Raw genomic sequence first — 19,276 nt, 5'->3', positions numbered from 1 at the left:
CACCGAGCTGCTGGCCGCGGATCAGGTGCCGCCGGAACTTCTCAGCATGCTTTTGAAAGTGTGTTCATTTTAGGGCAAATCTATATTGTATCTAAATGTTAAAAGTTATGCTCCTTATCATAATTCAGCCGCGCTAGACACGTGTAGCTTTTGCAGAGCTTTAGCAGCGGATAAAAGTGGTTCGCGTCTTAGTATGTTTATTCGTCTGAAGTCGTGTAAACTTGCGAGGAAGTTCGGGCCCACTTGGCTGGGCTGGCGTGTTTAGCCTCCCAGTGCCGCTTAAGTGAGCGTTGTTTTGTCATGGCCTCGGTCAGATTAGATAGCTCGATCGCGATTACGGCCTCTTGTTTTCACAAGCGGATTAATGTTTACTGTTCTGTCGTTATCACATAATGTAATCACTTTACATCTTGTAAGCGGCTAAGCCTTACCGACATTATTTGATATAAAATCCCTCTCAGCAGTCGGCTTAACTGCACCGCAGGCTTAACCGGCGCCTAGGATTGCCGTCCATTTTTGGAGCTCGTTTTCCTGATTGCTGCAGTCATAGGTCTCCAACTGCTGTGTAGATTCTGCTTGAGCCTTGAATATTTAATAAGCCGGTGCTCGTCTCTGGGCACTTGGCGTAGCTGTATAGCGGGGAAGACGCCGAGACTTATAATACCGCGCCTGGTCGGGAGCGACGCTTCTCTGCCGGCCGGCGGCGAGGGCCAGGTCGGTCCGATAGTCGGGAACCCGATGATGGTTATGGTGCCGGCGGCAATGTGATGGGGCGTTTTTCAGCTGTGGATATAAACAGCGAGTGTGGTTTGTTGATGTAGCACTGACTGGACCGTGTGACGGTGGGAGGCGGAGCCGTTCGGGCGGGCTGCTCTGCTGGCTGTCGTGACGCCCGTGACGGCGCCGGTGGCGTGACGGGCCGTCACGTCACACCGTCACTGCCCACTGCCGGTCGCCGGAGCCGCTCGGCTGTAATCGGTCTGACGGACTCGGCGCGGTGCAAAGTGCGCTGCTCGGCGGGTGGTTTTTATCAACTCGAGGTGTCAACGCGTGGCGGCCCACGGTATACACCCGGAGACTCAGTGCAGACCGGACACGCTCCGAATCGGCATTGATCGCTACCCGAGCTGCCGACGGCTGCTCATAAACCAGTGGACTTACCGTAACGATCAGCCGCCGAGGCGTGGTGCAGCCGCCACCTCAGCTCAAGCTATACATACATACATGTCGGGACTGATATGATTTAATTACACTAATGAGAACTTTATGAATTAATTGGGTAAAGGTTATGACTAAATAGCTCAATAATGATTGCGAATTACCAAAAGAGCACATCCATGGTAAAATGTCGTCACCTTTAGAGGACAATGTGCGGCTGCTGCCTGCTTTCCCGGCACAATTACTTTTTTCTGGACCTCAGCTGGCCCCGTATACATGGTCCATTATATCGCAAGGCGATGGTTATCTACATTACGTGGAAATGTGGCACACAGATGTCGGTGTCCGTGTCTGCCGCGGACTGCTGTCCTCGACATAGCATTGTTACGGCGGCGACAAAAACACGCGCTCGTCGCCCGTCGGCGGCGCGCCGGGCCGCCGCAGCTCGTGGCTTTGTGTCGCCCACAGCTGCCACAGCCCTCTGCGGGGTATAAGACGGTGTAGCTGAGTGTGTGCCAGTGCACCGCGCACCGCGCTCACTCCTGCTCGACCAGCCGCTCGGCTTAATGATTGTCGTCGGCCCACAAACGGCCGACGTATTGCATTATGCTGATTTATATGTCGGCGGCGGGTGCATCAGGCGGCCGAGTGGCCGGTTTTACGACGGTTTGACGGCTGCTTTTGGCTGCCGCGGGCCGGTATCAGGCGGCGAATGTCGGACCGTTTCGGAAATGGAATCAGCGCCGGCGGAGCGGGTTCGACGGGTGCCTTTGTTACGGGTTACCTTTCTTTCGTCTGAACTGCTCGCCTCCTTCCGCCAGGTCTCGTCCCTGTCACATCCGGTTTGTCTGCACATGTCATGCCGCCGTCACCGTAAACGTCTGTGGCCAGTGGCAGCTGCTGGTGGCCTCACAACTCCAACACCGTTGAGTGGCCTGTGGTTTTTGTTGTTCGTGCCATCCAGATATGATTTACTGCCCGGCCGCCGTGTCGGCCACCCAATAAATAGCTGATTGTCGATAAGTGATGACGCCGATAGGTCGACTCGTGACACGCCGTCGGGGACCGCGGCCGCGCCTCATTGGCCCGTGCTCGCCGTCTGTGGCAGCAATCAAACCAATGACGCCACGTGTGACGAAATAATGATGTCATTGACACGTCTTGATCACCGAGTGTAGACTAGGCCGCTCGTTACGGGGCAAATAGCGGCCGCAAATCGGACGGCAATTGACACAGGCGTCAGCAGTGAACCGGCCGAATGCCGACCGGACCGATTGGACCCGGTTTGACGGCAGTTCGGGGGATTTAACGGCAGTATCGATCGACCGGTCATACCTGAGGTGGTCGGCACCGAGCAGCGACACCGGCCCTGTCGAAATCCGTGCGGTGGCTCTCTCTCTCTCTCTCTCTCTCTCTCTCTCTCTCTCTCTCTCTCTCTCTCTCTCTCTCTCTCTCTCTCTCCCCCGTGTGTGTCATCCTCCATTTTTTCCTTTAAATTCCTCTCCCATTTCCTCTCTTTTCCCTTCTATTTCGTTTAGTCTATAGGGATTGTATTTCCTCTCCCCAGTCTGTTGTGAGTGGTGCCCCCACCCCAATCTCCAGCGTGGGTTGCGGCCGGGCGTTCACCAGTCAAAGCCGACTCGAGATGGCCATAAGCTGCTCTAATGGGCTAACGGCACCATTTCGTGCTCGCAATGGCTGGATGATATTCCTTGAGCCATAATTTCCGCGACAGCGGGCCGACCGGCCGGGCGGCGAAGGTCGGCCGCGCGCGGCTCGCTGGGCCGTAAAGCACCTCTATTGACAGGTGGGATAGATGGCCGCGCTGCCGCTGCCGCTGCCGCTGTGCCGGCCGCTGAGCGGCTGGTGCCGGTGATAGCGGGCCAGCGGAGAGCCGCTGTCAGAGGGCACCATGCGGCGCCCGCCTCACCAACGGCATGTGGGCCGCGGTGTGCTGCCTTCTTCGGCACCTATTCTGGCAATCTGAGACCGCCTTCCGGGTTTTTAAGTAGCGACTGATCTTGCCGGCTAATGGACTTAGTAGGTGACATGCACTAAGCCTCGAGACTTTCATCCGTCATCTTCAAGCCGCCTTTTGACTTGCTTCCTGGCTAAATAACGGCTCGATCAAGCTGATGGCGTGTTCTCGGTGTCGGGCAAGTATTACAGCTGAGATGACGCCCTACTCGCGCTGAACCGTGACGGAGAAATTTGCAGCTCCGTGCGGCGATCAGTTCCCGGTGCGGTGCCGTCGGCCCGTGCTGCACCTCTGGTGACGGGACGGTATCAGCGCTCTCTTGGGAACCACCGCGACCCGTCGCCAGTCCTGATGGTAACCCCGCACGGCACCGAGCGACGACCGCCGAGTCACGGCACAGGGTAACGACCGTGACGCGTCACGGCGCCCCGCGAGCTGTCACATAGAGTGCGGTGGTCGAGGTGTGTTATTTGCTTACTTGGAGGCTGATGTACCGACGCAGCGTCGCGTCACAACGACATTCCCATGTCATCGTGGACGCGTGCTCCAGTCACTCTACTCTTACCTACTCACACCACATGTCAAACAATCCGCTCCTGCCACACGCCGGGTGTGCCATGTGGTCCCAGGGTCACGTCACGTCCCCCGCACGTCACGCCCGGCCGTGTTACGCCGAGGCTCGCGCGCAGAGTGCGCCCCGGGGACGGCTGTGACGTCAGCACCGGTCGGCGGAGGTGTTGCGACACAGATAGGTATCGGGTGAGCGGCCCCGCACAGAGCCTCTTTGTTGCCGTGCTGATTGAGCTATTCACCTCTCGTTTTACAGCGGATCTCGGTTTTGCTTTACCGCAGTATCGGAACAAAGCTGTATGGTAGGGGAGAGTGGTGCAGGAGGCCCCCCCTTAAGCTCAGTTGCTATTTTTAGACAACTGATAATATTTAAGAGCTAGCGTGTGCATACGCTGTGAGCATGCATCATTTTCCCATACATATTTGCATTCAAAATGAATCTAGGGGGTACACAAACCGTAAACTTTAACATTTTGGAAAAAGTTGCAAAAGGGCCTCTTACACCATGGGTATGGTAAGACGCCCCCCCCCCCCTCGGGCGTTTTACAAGTCAAGTCGACTTGTAAAAGACGCTTTGCGAACACAGCTGCAAGGCCTTTTATTTCGAAAAGCTAAGCAAATTCGGTGTTATCGAAACCAATAACACTTCCAAAGCGCTCGAACAATGCGAAAACTAGCACAACCAAACGCTGATGACCAACGAAAATTGTACCTATTACCTCTAAGAAAAGAAACAGAAAAAAAGAAACAAAAACAAACTCCTTGAAAAAAGAATGCCACGCCTGCCGCAGGTGCAGGCGTTTTAGCATCGGGGGCGTTTTTTATCGGGGGGCGTTTTATCATCCTCGAAGGGAGGGCCTCTTAAAAAAATGCAGTGTTTTAACGTCCACAATATTTATGGTTTATGAGACATTTGCAGCGCACCAGAACATGGTCTATTCTGAAGCTAACATGTGACAATTTCGATGAGATAAGATTGCATTTGATAGCCATTGTTTTTTCAGATATATAAGGGTGATAAAGATGCATATATCTAGCAAGTAAAGGGGCAAAAACAGAAACAGGCTTACCAAAAGTCGCTGCGACGCACCTGATACCTCAGGTTTCGTGAGTTGTTGTTTCAAGAGGGCTTCTGCTTTACAAGAACATTAAAAAATAAATAACATTATTGGTTTGGTAAAAAAAGCGATGGGGCCTCTTACCGACCCTGGGCGTCTTACACGGATCTCCCCTACATTAGCTTTATTACATGACTTGGAGTGGCCTCCGTCAAGTGTTTCTAATGTAGTTGCCGTTTTCCCGTGAGAGAATGTGTTGCTATAAACCTGAATGCCGTAATGTGCTGTTGACGGCAAATTACGTCGGTGACAGGCGGGCTTAATTGTGCAACGCCCAGGCCGCCGTGACGGATAATATGCCGCGGTCAGTGGCGTGACGGCTTTCGTGGCGCGTATGGTGTCCTGTCTAGCTGAGGATGGCCAAGGGTTCCTGTGACCGTGCTGTGACTATTCTGTGGCCCCCCTTATAACCGCGTTGTGACTGTCCCTCAGTCCCTGTGACCTCCCTGTGACGATAACCGTCCTGTGACCGCCCCAATGACCGATCTGTGACCTATCTGTGACCACGCAATGACTTACTGTCCTGTAGCTGTCCTGTGGGCTGCATGATCCGCCTTGAAGCTGGCCTGTCCTGTGGGCTGTGTCCGCTCCGTAGCTGTCCTGTGACCGCCCTGTGTCCACCCTGTGACCGCCGACGGCCGGCGGACGCCCCCGGACCCGACCACGGGCCGCCCCGATGGCCGCCACGCACGCCATGCGGCCGGCTCGTAGGAATCCGGCCGGTACCGCGCCCCCCGCCGGACTCTGGAATGTTCTGACCAACTCCCTCCCCTCTCTGTGATCGCCAGACTCGGTCTACATCGAGAGCAACCAGAAGGACCAGCCGTACTTCATCTGCACCATTCAGGACTTCCGCCGGGTGAGTCCCTGCCGCCCCCGTCCCCGCCCCCGCCCCCGCGCGCCCCGAGCGGGTACACTCGAGGGCAGATTGATGTTCCACCACTCCCAACTCATCGGGCTCCCATGGCTCAGCACTGGCTGCTGCCAGTGTTGCCTGTCCTCAGCACTAGTCAGCACTGCCTGCCAGTGCCAGTGCTGCCAGTGCTGCCACTGGCAGCAGCCAGTGCTGAGCCATGGGAGCCCGATAGGTAGGGAGTGGTGGAACATCATTCTGCCCCCGAGTGTACTATCTCTCGGAATGGCAGCACTCCACGGAGCGTGCAAAGGTCACGGCGGTGCTCACTTCACACTGGCCCCGCGCCCGGCGCGCGACTCAACCGGTAGTGGCAGCGAACGGATTGACGCAGGTTTTCTGACACTTGACCTTTGATATCGCGCTGATAGTCAGGAGGAAAATATATGGACCGTTACGTGAGGGTGGCTCGTAGTCCAACATGAAACGAGCGCGTAACGTCCCATTGTTCATGGAGTGGTTTCATCTTTCATGCATAAGTTACTAGATTGGTTTGGTTTGCAGCCTTTACCTCGGTGTGTAACAGCAAATGGAACACGACGCTTGAGTGGACTGTGGGAGGGCTAATTTTGGCAGAATCCTGTTTGGATGGGTGTTGAAAGGGATTCAATTCGTACCTACTGACCTCTGTTGCGTTGGATGGTGTTTGGTGCGGCCGGCTAACATGAGCGTGAATCGTGAGTGTAAGTCATGATTGCTAGTGGCGATATTCGTCACGATTGAGGTCACTCACGTAAGCCTTTCGCAAAGGCGACGCTTATTCCGTGATTGGAACCCGCTAGTGCATGCCAGAAGCATGGGTCGGGAGTGGTCAGTGCAAAGCCGGTTTTAGCTGCCGATTGAGTGGTCTGTTTGAGTTGTGAGTGTGAATTTGTGGCGCTCGTTTGGCTCGTATCGCGTCGATAAACGACGCTGATGTCCGCTGCGGCCTGCGGCCCATATTGAGGCGAAAGGCACAGGCAAACGGCCGGGAAAGGCATCCGGACGCGGGGGCGATGCTAATACTACTGCTACCTCCTGGCGCGCTAGACACCGTCGACTGTTGCTGCTTTACCTCCTGGCGCGGTGGGTAGCGCCCCGCAGAAGATAGCTCCCGGCCAGTGTCAGGCTGGGCGGCTACAGCGCGGTGGCAGGCGCTGCGCCGGTGCCGGCCGTCTATTTAGGTCCGGGATTAATGCGGCGAGCCGGTGCGTTGACGGGCCGGGAGGTCGGCCTGCTGGCCACCGCGCCGGCGGACTGCACCGGGCCGAGGCGGGTGGCTAGAGCGACTCTCAGGCACCCGGCGGCGGTGCGGCGGACGGTGCAGTGCCACCGCCCGGCTATCGATTGTACCGCCGAGAGCCGCCGCTGGGGACCACGTGGTCGACGAGAACAGGTCGCCGCCGCCGCGGGGCTTGGCAGACTCACAGCGGCGCTGCCATCGGCTGGCAGCTGGTGTCAGGACGCCACTGGTAACCACTCTGTCCGTGTCCCGGTCTGTGGCGGCAGAGCTGACCGCCGGCCGCCCCTCCGAGTGCCCGGACGCGGTGGGAAACGGCCTGATGAATCGCCGACCGCCGGCCGGTGAGGCAATCAGCCGCCGCTGGAGCGCGGCCGCACCGGGCCGACGTCCGGCCCGGCCTGCACGGCGGGCCGGCTGTTGAGTAATGAACTCGGCTCTCCGCGGAACATTCCGCCGCGGACAAAGTCGCATCTGTTCGAGTCAATCAATTCCAATTCCCTAAGCTAATAGTTGTCGTCTTTGTTACGGTCATCACCTTTGATTTTTTTCCTTTTCCCATGCTCGGATCTTTTTCCCCTGTTCAGCATTTTCGCTGAGCGTTTTAGCGAATCTTTCTCGACCCTCGGTTGAGCCTTTCTCCCGCCGTGCATACTACTGAGCAGTGTGAAGGCCGCTGGCTAACCGCTCTGGCCCCGCGCAGTGTTCTAGCGGACCTTTCGCGGCCCTCAGCTGGGCCATTCTCCTGTACTCAGTTTTCTCTCTCGGCACTCAGCAGACCGCTGTTCGCCACTCCGGCCAGCGGAAGCGCTCCGTCACGGTGAGCGCGGCTGCTGGCCGGTGCGGACGGTACGGCGCCCGCTCGAAGTCCGGTCAACCACCGCAGCATGCATATGTGGACTGAGCTGCTGTTACCGTGCCGAGCCGGCTGGTGATGTTACTGGGGCTGGTGCTGGTACTGGTGATGACACTATTAGAACAGTGGTGTGGTGGTGATAACTGATAGCAACTGCTAAATAAGTCGAACTGATCAACAGAGACTGAGAAACGCCTAACCACCATAAAGGGCACGAAGGGTTGGCCATGGTCAATATAAACCACAGTCATGGCGACACCGAACTGACGGATAAACCAACTCCGAGCTGACACGGACACGAAATGTCAACCGTACGTCGACCAGCGCTGAGTCGATTGACAAAGACCACCTGGCCGCTGCGCCTACCGGTCGATCCTTTCGACCCTCCTCAGTCCCCGGGGACTCATGTGTCGTGGGACGAGTGAGGTGGTCCGCTGCCACCTGCATACAAACACTCTGATATTGGGCGGGTGCTAGCTTCCACACTTACGACGCCCTGACTAAGCTCTAATCAGTTTAACAGGCCGCTCACGTGTCCAGTTATCCGAGCTCTCTCGGGAAAACAGACAGCGCTCCCGGCGGCCGCTTCCTGGCAGCTTTCGGTGAATTAAATCACGTTTCCGGAGCCGATGGAGATCCTTTTTGTCGGTGAAAAGCTGTCAGCGGCGACGGCCGGGCCGATTCAGACCGGTTCGCGAATAGAACCGTCGCCCGGCGCCACCTCCTCGCGCTCGTGCACACCGCCCAGTTAACGATGTGGATACAGTCGAGCGCGAAAACATTTGATCTCTGACGATGTTTTCCATTTCCAATAGTGGCGCGCTGAGCGGCTCTCAGCATGAAAGAGAAAGATCGTCAGAAGTCGGACGCTTCTTTAACCACATTTCAGCGGACTGCTGAGGAGCAAATCCTTTCCCATTCGCGAACAGCTTGAGTTCAGCGGAGCCAAATTCCCCGCTGGGCGTCGTAAATCTTGAGCCCGCCAGATAAATAGGCAGCAGCGGCGGTGGAGGCGGCGGCCGAGGAGTCGGTGGACTCGTGTAGGAGCGCGAGAATGGATCCGGTCCGGGGTGGCCGCAGATCCGGGTGACCGGGTCGCTGAACAGATGGGACCAGATGGTACCGACGGGTCAACGAGTAGCGACATGGACTCACCGCAGATGTGGTGTGATTGGGGCACCTGAGTGTGGAATCGCTCACTGGTTGGTGTGTGTTTTATGCGACATACGCGGGTTTCCAAGTTGTCTTTCATACGCTCATTGTTTCCGTCCAGGAGCTCCATTGCCGCCAGCACCTCGTGGCCCGGTTCATCCTCAGTTATACGGTATACGTTTCTGCTTTTCCACACGGTCCGACGGACGATGGAGCGCGTCCGACGACCTCTGACTGGTTTCTGGTGCGTGACTGCACTGCGCGCCCCGGGCCGGTGACGCAACGTGCGTGCGGCGGGCGGCGAGAGGTCGGCCGGTGTCGCGGTCGGCGGCTCCGGCGGCGGAACACTGTCAGGGCCACTCGTCCGGCTTTCTCCGTCAGCCGGAGCCGGAAGAAACGGGGGAGTTTGGAACTCGATCCGACCACGTTCCCGGCGCCCCTGCCCGCTCGCGGAGTTTGCATAATCGGACCATATGTTTCCAGTTATGCGGCGCGGAACTCAGCTAGTGATGAGCTGCGCCCGCGGCTGCCGGAGTATGCCGCGGCTGTCGAGTACGTCGCCGCTGTCAGGCACGTGTTCTGTGCGCTCTGTGCACGCCACTGTGGCAACAATGTGCACGTTGCACTAACACTTCTCGTGGGAGCTCGTAGAGTCTTATTTGTCAGGATGTGTGGCTGGATAAATGCTAAAAACAATCAGTTGACACTTGACAGCAAGCCCATCAGTAACGATACTTTTATCCATTTGGGCGGTTAGTTTGTCTAACTCTTTATCTCGGTCTGTCTGTTTTAAGTCAGCGAGTGCTCCCATACCATTCCCAGTCCCCGACACGCCCTGGCGTGGCTCGGTGTCGTTAGGCCGTAGGCGCCTCTCGGCCACACCTAACTGTACCGATCGACCGCACGACACCTCTCGAACCACTGAGAGCTCCGTCCTCCCCCTCCCCCCCCCCCCCAGCAGCGCGGTGCGGCAGCACGGGAGCGGTCACCGCTGCCCACTCGGCTGTCCCTAATGGCCGGTGTCGGTGTTGGGCAGCCGTCGTACATTGTTCAGTGATTGTCGGCACCGCCTGTGATCCTCCAAACCTGTTTGCACGGCTGCTGTGACGTCAGCACCCTGGGAGCGGCCGCCTCGAGCTACCACGATACCTACCGCCGCCACCGCCGTCCGCCGCCAAGTCAGTGAGCTAGCCGACCGACGTTTCAAGTCGGGATGCGAGAAAAAAACGAGGTGGCGAAACCGCAGCGGCTCTCGCGGCCCTTTGTTCGCGGCTGGCGCTCGTCTGTCGTGCGTGCGTCATTGTTTGTGTTCCATTGCCCGTCGCGTGGCAGTGACGGCGAATACAGAGCGGGCGACGCCGAATACAGAGCGAGCGACGAACAGCAAAACGACGGGGACTGAATTCACCAGCACCATAGGACCACTTGGCTGCGGCGAGCTGCCGTGACGGCTGCCGCTGTTTAACCTTGGCTCTGTATTCTTAAGCCGCCCAGCTCGTCGGCTGCTGTGAATATATGTGATCAACAAGGACATCACCTCTCGGAGCGGCCGGACAAATCGTATTCATTACCGTTTGGCCGGCCATAGACTGGTCGCTGTTCGGACGGCGATATCAAACGATTGGATCCATCGCTCTGCAGCGGATTAATGCCACCCCTCCGCTGTCCCATTCGGCTGACTGAGCGCATTACCGGCATTGGAATCAAATTATAATGTAACCGCGCCATTATTATTCTGCAGAACGGGTAGCGCAGATGTGCTACGCCACTTCGGAGCGTATTTATGTGCGCTTCGAGTGTAACAAATGTCTTGCGGAATATTGAAATCAGACGTCATTTATTTTCCGTTGAAGTAGATGTCTGAAAAGTGCTGAACGATGTTGTTCATACTCGATTAAATATCAAAGGCGTTTAAAGTGAATTAGGTCCACATATGTGGGTTTATTGGCCGTCTGAACTGTTGTCGGTCGACTTTATAGCGCTGCCGGGGCGTTGGCCGGGTGCTCGCTCGCTCGCTGGGCCGTCCTCTCAAGTCGCCATGTTTGCCGGCCGCCGGCTCCCCCCGCGGCGCTGAAGCACCTATTGATTTCGGCAGTGGAGCCGGCCCGCGGCGCGCCGGGCCCGGCCCAGTGCGGCCGCTGGTGTGAGCTGATTTAATGCCGAGCTGATTTGATAGCGGTCCGACCGCGAGCACGTGCTGGGGACAGACGGCCACTCTGCCGGCGCGGCGCGGACGGCGGCGTCGCGTGCCGTCGCTGACGGCGCCGGTATGCCGGCGGGGTGACAGGTCGGAGGACGCTGTCACACCGCACGACCGCCCGGGGCTCCTGTCGCGGGCGGTGGGCGGTGGCGTGCGCCCGTGCGCCAGCTCCGGTCACTGGCCGAGCTGTGACCCGCGGCATGTCACGAACCGCTGTCCTTCCGCCCCTGTCCTGGGACTGGGACTGGACTGTGCCGGACTGGAAGACACGGCCGGCTGCAGTCTGACGGACCGTCCACTCTGCCGGGAGGACGGAGCCGCCGGCCCGCTGCGCCAAGTTAAACCGGGGAGCTGTCAGATACAGTGAGCGGCCGAGCTGAACGGCTGTATCAGAGCCGCAGCTGGGCAGCGTCCGACGTCAGGTCAAGGACGGACACGTGCCCTCAGATCACGGATGACAGCTGCTGCTCCTTCAGGAAAGAGGCAGGGGCGAGCCGCCGAGGAGCAGAGTGAAGCCGCTCTTCTAGTCGACCGTCGCCTTCTTCGTTTGCGTTTCTCGGTTGGCTCACTTATTTTGGCTTGCTCATTTGTTTTGCTCGTTTATTTCGCTCGCCGACATTGGGCTAGGGATTTGCCCAACGCCGTGTTACAGGCAAACAACATTAGGAAATGAACTGTGGATGTAAATGTGCACCGCCGTACCGGTGAGATGTCCAATATTTCATCGCCTCGCATTGCCGACCTGCTAGTGCTATTCGCTGCGGAGTGCGAGCATCTAATAAACATTAAAATGTGCATATTAATGCCCCTGCCAATACGTTGCCAGAACATTACAAGACTAGGAATTACGTATGATACCTATATAAATTTATTCGACATTTCATTCATTCTTAATTTAGTTCTTGAACGTGGCGATGACACCACTCATTTCTGAGAAAAGCCGCACCTCTTACGATGACACCTTTGGCTGGCAATGCAGCATCTGTCCGCGACTGTGTCGAATGGCGACAAATGGGTGACAGTCGCGCTGGAGTCGTCTGTCGCGGTGGCGCGTCATAAATAAACTCTGTGTCGCTGGTGTCGCACCAGGGCGCCGCTGGTGTCGCTGGTGATTGTATAGTGTATACTAGTGACTGGTGACACTGCTGAGCAGTCAGCTGTCAGCTGCAGTGACAGGGTCCTGCCCACTCTGCACACCAGTGGTGCCGACTTACCGCCCTGTGCGGCGCTCTGACGTCACGTGCTACCAGGCTGCTCATGAATTAATTCACCGTTTGCAAGTACAGGGTGTGAATAAAACACGACCATGAGCCTGCATAACGGGAAAATGTCGGTGATGGCCCGCAGCTGGAGGGAGTTGAAAGTGAATGACAGCACACCTGCGTCTAGATGATGCCCAATTACTGATTGGTTTATTATGAGCCGTGCTCTGTCATTATTGTCCACGACTGACTAGAATTACATTGTTTATGTCTTATCAATGTTCATCATCGATTTTGTTCATGTGCCGGGTATAATATCCACTACCAACTGGGTGCAGCCTTCCCTGAACTGAGCGACTCTGCATAAGCCGATCGACCTCCGAAGGGCGCCCGGCGAACCGATGGAATAATTTATCGGCTTTATTCGACTGTTATTCCGAGACGCGCCGGATTGGAAACAATTTCAATGTTCGGGAATATGTCGAATCAGAATGATTACCACTCTTTGTCTGGGTTTCTCAGGTGAATTAACCTTTAAAAGCCGGTAGTAGCTGATGGGCGCCGGTCGTGATGGCTGATAAGTTGGTCGAGCCTCTGCTAATTGGAGTCGATTCCAGTCCACATATCTGATGGGATGGGCTCGCTGGCGGGGAGGTTGTGGTCGCGTTTTTCGTCCGCGTCGTGTTCGCTCCCCTCCCACGTCCTGTGGGGCGGGGCGGGGAGGTGGGGGAGGGTCAGGTCAGCTGACAGCCGCCGGGCAGTCAGCTGGCGGCCGCCGGTACCCCGAGGCTATGCGACAGCGGTCAGACGCCGGGAGGAGGGGTCATTGAGTACAGCCGAGAGGAGGCTCTGGACGCCGCGCTCCGCCGCCGAGCGGGAATTTGCAGTCGGTCGGACCAAGGCCCTATATACCCGGACTGGCAGATCAGTCGGCATGCGACGGGCGGGCGCTACCGACTGCCGCGATGCACTGTAAATCTATTGAAATGAATGGCTGTCCCATAAGAAAATAATGGATGTCATCCTGCTGTCAGCTGAGACCTCAGTTATCTGGCGAGACCCGATTGGCTGTATCCTCCCGGCGGCCAGCGCGGTGGGTGTTTCGTGTGAGTTCTGAGAGCTGTTTTTGTGGTCGGACACGGTCGTTTATCACGTAGTTATCTGTTAATGTCCCCCGGCTGACCGCGGCGGATGGCTATCGAAGTCCAGCTGTCCGGTTACGTCACTGCGATTAATTGTCGGCTGTGGACTGACGGGACGGACGGCTGAGGCTTCGTTCGGACACTGCCGGGTGACCAGGTGAAGGGTGACGCTGCTGGGGTGATATGTGACTCGTCCCAGTGATGTCACGGAGTGATGAGCTTAAGTCGTGACTCGGTGTCCGGTCTGACATCGGTGGGCGTGGGAGGCCAAACGGACGAACGGACGGCGCTTAGTGGATGGGCAGCTCACGAATATTTGCGTGTTCTAGCTTATCGACAGGGGGTTATGATAACTCCATGATAAATGATAATCGTTAGAAATCAACTTAGAAATCGTGAGCAATTCTCACTAAAAGCAAGACCGCGTACACAACTACACAACTTCATGAATCATGTAAATTCCTCGGCGATAAAGCTGGTCTGGATGTGTCGCTGCCGGCTCTCTTGGGAACCGCCCCGGTCGTGTTGAGAGCTCCCGGGAGCCTCTCCGTGTCGTCACCGACACCCCGCCGCTCCGCGTGCCGCCGTCTCCGTCATCGTCGACAGCGACGGTGTGGGGGGATGTGGGGGGAGAGGATAGGAGGGAGGGGGGGGCATGTCAGCGCGTGTCGCCTGTCGACCTCGCGGGACTGTCATGCCGTTCCGCCGGGGTGGAGACCGGTCAGGACAATGATGGGAACTGAGGACCAAAGTGCGTTGTGCGGCGAAAGTGCTTCGGTCGGCGATGAGCGTCTTCTCAATCGGCGATTAGGCAATGTTGATGTGCCATGCTTAGGAGGGACTCTCAGTGACCATTCGAGTTCACAGCGCTGGCGGTGACTCATGGTGTTGGTTATAAGTCTGTGGTAGCGACTGAGTAATCGGCAACGAGACGGCACCAGTTATGGGATCGAATTAGCCTTGCAAATTCATAGCCGTTTTGACAGTAGCTGCCGATATCAACACGGTTTTTATTGTTGATGGAAACGTGCCGCAACTGCCGCCAAATGCCCCAAGTTGGGCACTGAACAGCCGATAGCGAGCGAAGCTACTGGGCCACTGTACTGGCCCAGCCACAGAACGGGCAGTTTTCCGGCCAGTTATACCGCACTCTGACAATGCGATATGATCCATTCCGTAGCCGGGCCGGATTCTCATGCGGCCGCATTTGCATGCCTGTGCGGATTATCCTGATGTAATTACTGTGGTTGGGCAGCCTTCTGCAGGCAGTGGCACGCCGCTGCAGCCGGCTGGCTCCGTGCGAACGGACGCGCTTCGCACGGCGGCGGGGCAAGTATAGGCACGATGCCTCTCACTAAAGAAGGGGATCCGTGAAGGAATCGTCACTGCTCGAGGGGTGGATTGGTAATGACGATATCCACTGAGATGGCGCGGCACCATATGGACCGACCGTGACTGTGCTGAGTTATAGATACATGACTGTGCCGTGACGGATTAAACGCTCTAATCCGCTGTGGCAAGCTGGACTCACTCCATGCGGCGGTTCCTGCTGGTTTGAATCGAGTCTCCAGCTGTGTCGACTCTACCCTCGTGCCCGTCCGAACCGGGTCAGACGACCAGACTGGGCAGGGAAAGGGCGAGGGAAGCCACCGCCAACGCTGTCTGACCAGGCTCGTGACAGTAACGACTGGAAGTTGGGTCAGCGGTGCCCTGACACGGCAGTCGGCAGCTGACGAGGCTCCACCCCGACATCGTGACCCTTTATGTGTCGACTTACGTCAGTTTGAGACGGAGCGACTCCCTGGGGCCTGCCCGGTGACGTAACTGTGCCGGGAGCTGTCCGCGGAGTGCCCGGCTGTTGAGTGTCTAGCTTTACTGCGGAGTGTCCAAGACGGAGTGTCTAGTGTAGGAGTGCCCGGTGGAATGCCCGGTTGTTTGAGGTCCGGTCTTGATACCCCGTGGAGCAGGTCGATTGGTGCGGCCTTCAGGATTCATCTGTCGTGTCGGACAGCTTCCCTCCCTGGACTGTGCGGCCGGCGGAGCTCCGACTGCGGAGTGCGCGGTGCAGGGAGGTCCAATGGAGTGTCCAGTGGAGTGTCTGGCTGTGGACTGTCCAGCGTTTCTCGATGTCCGTGGCCGGCGCTGAGGGCCGGCGGAGGTCCGACTCTGCGGTCACCGCCGAGCATCGATCACCGACCGACTGACCGCCTCATCTGCCGTCGCGCGCGCGCCGCTCTCTCTCTCTCTCTCTCTCTCTCTCTCTCTCTCTCTCTCTCTCTCTCTCTCTCTCTCTCTCTCTCTCTCTCTCTCTCTCTCTCTCTCTCTCTCTCTCTCTCTCTCTCTCTCTCCTCCCCCTCTGTTGACCCCATTTATAACCCTCCCACATTCCTGTTTCGGTTTCCCGTAAATTAGCTGCCCGTTTTTGCCGCGGTCGCCGGTCGGTGATGATGTTCCGATATGTTTCTCATTACACTGTTGCTCCGTTGTCATCTATTTCCGCTCATTTATCTTCCAATTCCATGCTCACCGATGTTACACGACCTCGGACCTGCGGTCCAACTTTGCCTTCCTGACTTACATTTCGCCACTTTCTTGATGCATCCATTCGTGCTTTATCACGTTGCACTACAAACCAGTTTCTTTGTTTGCCTTTGTTTATGGCCACTTGTCCATTTTTTATTGCCTGGATCCGGATCATTCTTGTTGCAATTCATTGCGGTTTGCTGGCTCTCTCTTCCGCATGCATTCCCACCATTACAATTGAACGGTGGTGCCACTCGAGCTAGGCAGGTAAACGTGGCATTCGCCGTACGGATAAAACGGGACCAATAATTAATTTACCGAGGCTTCTCATCGTGCACTCTCTGAGCTCGATGAGTTTATGGAGTTTATGGAACTGGCGGACTGTGCATTGGCGTTTGCTGAACTAGCGGACAATGTAGTGCTAGGTGCCGTCTATTGTCTATACCTAATGGCCATTAGCCACCGAACGGCGATATTTCGCGTTTGGATGACAATGCGACTTTCGGGCGCGTTCTTTCTCGACATAAAACACTTCTGCCAATAATTTATTTTTTCCTCTTCGCTTTTTACGTTTAGTGTTGGGCCGCCCAATTTTATTTGCCTCCATAAAGTGGGAGGGCATTCACAACTAATTAAACCACGAAAGGAAATGACACAGCGTAAAGGCGCGGCGCGCAGAGAATAGTTGGCAGTCGCCGAGGGCTGGGGCTGTGTTTTCAGCTGTCTGAAAGGCACGGTGCGTGGGGAGGACGGTTCCGGCAGTTGGGTCAACAGCGACCGCGGTTCAGTGGCAGCACAGATGTACCGATAGCAGCAAATTGAGATAACAAAAAACGAGCGATTGAGTCAGCTCCGGTCCACTCGAGCGACTGCCTTCAGGGTATAATTTTATCATCACAGATTTGCGCTCAAACCTTTACTGAGTCCGACTGCTAATGACCATTTTAAATGAGCGAGTTGATGTGAAGGTGGCAGGATTGTCACCGACAGGGTCCGTTTGAACAAAAACAGCCTCTTTGTTTTGACCCATTGTCTCACGACGCCGGTAACTGATATGCCCCTTCCGGCAGCATTGTGTCCATGTCTGCGGAATTACAAGGCGAGCGCTATGACGGAAGCGTTCCCAGCTGATGACTGATTAGCCGCGTTTCTGTCGCCGCGGTCGTCACGCGATGCCGGTGGTGTAGCCGAGCGGCGCCGGTCGGCTCGCGGCTAATGCGCCTGTTACGGCGCGCAGCGGGGAGTCTGCCTCCCCAGGGCGTGCCCGTCCCGCCCCGCGCCGAGCGTATTCAGACCGGGCCGCTTAGCGCCTTTGTGCCGGGCCCACCTGTGGCTCCGCGCTCTCACCGGCCGCGTCCTCTGCTCTCCCCGCCGCGTCCCGACATCACACCGACCCCCACCGGACACGATTTGGTAGCCGAGGTCTGTGACGTCAGCCGGGCGTGAAGTTTTCCCTTCACCATAGGCTTCACACACAAACCGGCCGAAGTTCATGCCAGGATAGCCCGGCTTGAAAGTGCAAAAATGATTAAATTTTGCCCTCAATAGATTCATTGCTTCATTTTATAACTAAAAACGTCCGTTATTAGGACTCAATGAAGGTAAAAAGTACTCAAAATCGAAGTTCAAGAAGATGCTGTCCGAGCACAATCTGGTAACATCACGTGACCTCTTTTAAGCAAAATGTATATAATTCAAGGATGTTATTACACGATTGCTGCCTAAAACATCATAAATAATACGCTTGTAACATTTATTGCTTCTGAGTAATATTGCAAAACGCAAAGTTTATCATGGAAGTCACGTGACCAAAGGTATAGCAGGGGTTGGGACAAGCACTCAAAGGATTTCAAGTTTTTTAATTAAATTATATAAGTTTCATGATGAAATTGATAGAATGTATTTTTTCCGAATGAAATACAAATTTTCGTATGTAAAATATTTTTCTTATGGGCGAAATTCTCCATATAAGAAATGTCAGTGACGTCACCAGGGCTTTACGTGGGCTTTACTCAAAACATCGGGCCTACCTGTTTCTTATAGGTATCTTGCATCACACCGCCCACCGCGACCTATGCGCCACCTACCGCCGAGTCAGTGGTAGCGCTGGTTCAGAGATTTGCCACTTGAGGCGCGCCTGCATCGGTAGCTGAGCGGGCTAATCTTGAGCTGGCTAACATGAAATATAGTTGTAAAAAGCTCGGCACTTTGATGGCTCGTGCTGATATCTGTGTGATTCCTGCGGACGTTGTTTTTGTAGCTTGTTTCGACATCTGTAGTCCTCTCGCGTCGAACCTCGACCGGTGAATGAAGCATCACCCGTGTCCCCTGTCCACGGCTTCCCGTTTGTCAATTTGGGTCTGTCCTTGGACGAGGACCTCCAGCGAAGTCCGAGGCTTTCCGCCGCCGGAGAGAGTCCTCCAAATGTGTCATAGCATGTGTGGTAGGTGAAATGGATGCACCTCTAGGCTAGATGGACATGGTTATTGGTTAGGGTCGCTGAAGCTCGTTCGACGAATTGTCTGCAACGTTCCCGGGATGTCCTGACTACTCCCTTGCCTTGTGTCGTGTTATAGTAAACTTACTAATATTGCTGAAATATGATTGACTAAGACATAAAATATAGATCGTTGATATGCTTTCATTATCTCGGATGATCTGAACAAATAATTGCATCGGTTCGTGATAAATTCTTATGCCTGCTCCTGCAGAAGATAAGTGTGCTCTGCAGGCCCTGGTAATCTGTCATTCCGCCGTCGCCCCATATTGTGATTGGCAGTTCCCTAGCCGCCAACTTCAGCAGTCACTGTAGCTCGTGCAAGGACGGCCATAAATAAACGGCGTCGACGCTATTTGGACCGCCGGCGCGACGGGCCAAACGGCGAGCAGCCCACATCAATCAGGGCCATTTTATCCGGGGCACGTCGGCCGCACTCGTAAACGCTGTCGGTTTATTGACGCTAAACGGACGGACGGCGGCGGCGGCCGGCCAGCCCGGCCGGGCGCGTCAACGCAGGTCAAAAGTCCCGGGACGCGGGTGGAATGGTTACTTGGGGCTAACTGACAAATTACATCACAACAAATGGAATATCATCGGAATTAAATTACTTCTTGGTATCTAGAACATAAGGTACATAATCGACTTTCTTATCTGACTAAAGAAGAAGAAATGAATGGGAATGTCACGAACAAATTGATGTTATCAGAGCTCGAAGTATTATTAGGCATCAATCCGTTTGTTTAAT

The 19,276-nt window shown here is 55.8% G+C and overlaps 1 protein-coding gene across 3 annotated transcripts in view; it reads left to right on the top strand.

The window, feature by feature from the left end:
• Positions 1 to 19,276, top strand: part of LOC122370909 (arginine-glutamic acid dipeptide repeats protein-like) — a 93,519-nt gene that overhangs the window by 43,600 nt on the left and 30,643 nt on the right. For all 3 annotated transcript variants that reach the window (XM_043346858.1, XM_043346859.1, XM_043346857.1), the window contains exon 2: positions 5,613 to 5,683. In XM_043346858.1, coding sequence (XP_043202793.1) covers positions 5,613 to 5,683 — 71 coding nt within the window. The remainder of the gene's footprint in view (positions 1 to 5,612; positions 5,684 to 19,276) is intronic.

This window comes from Amphibalanus amphitrite, unplaced genomic scaffold (assembly GCF_019059575.1).
Source record: "Amphibalanus amphitrite isolate SeventyFive unplaced genomic scaffold, NRLGWU_Aamphi_draft 001184F_arrow, whole genome shotgun sequence".
NCBI classification, from domain to species: Eukaryota; Metazoa; Arthropoda; class Thecostraca; order Balanomorpha; family Balanidae; genus Amphibalanus; species Amphibalanus amphitrite.
This window is presented reverse-complemented; position numbering and strand designations above follow the sequence as displayed.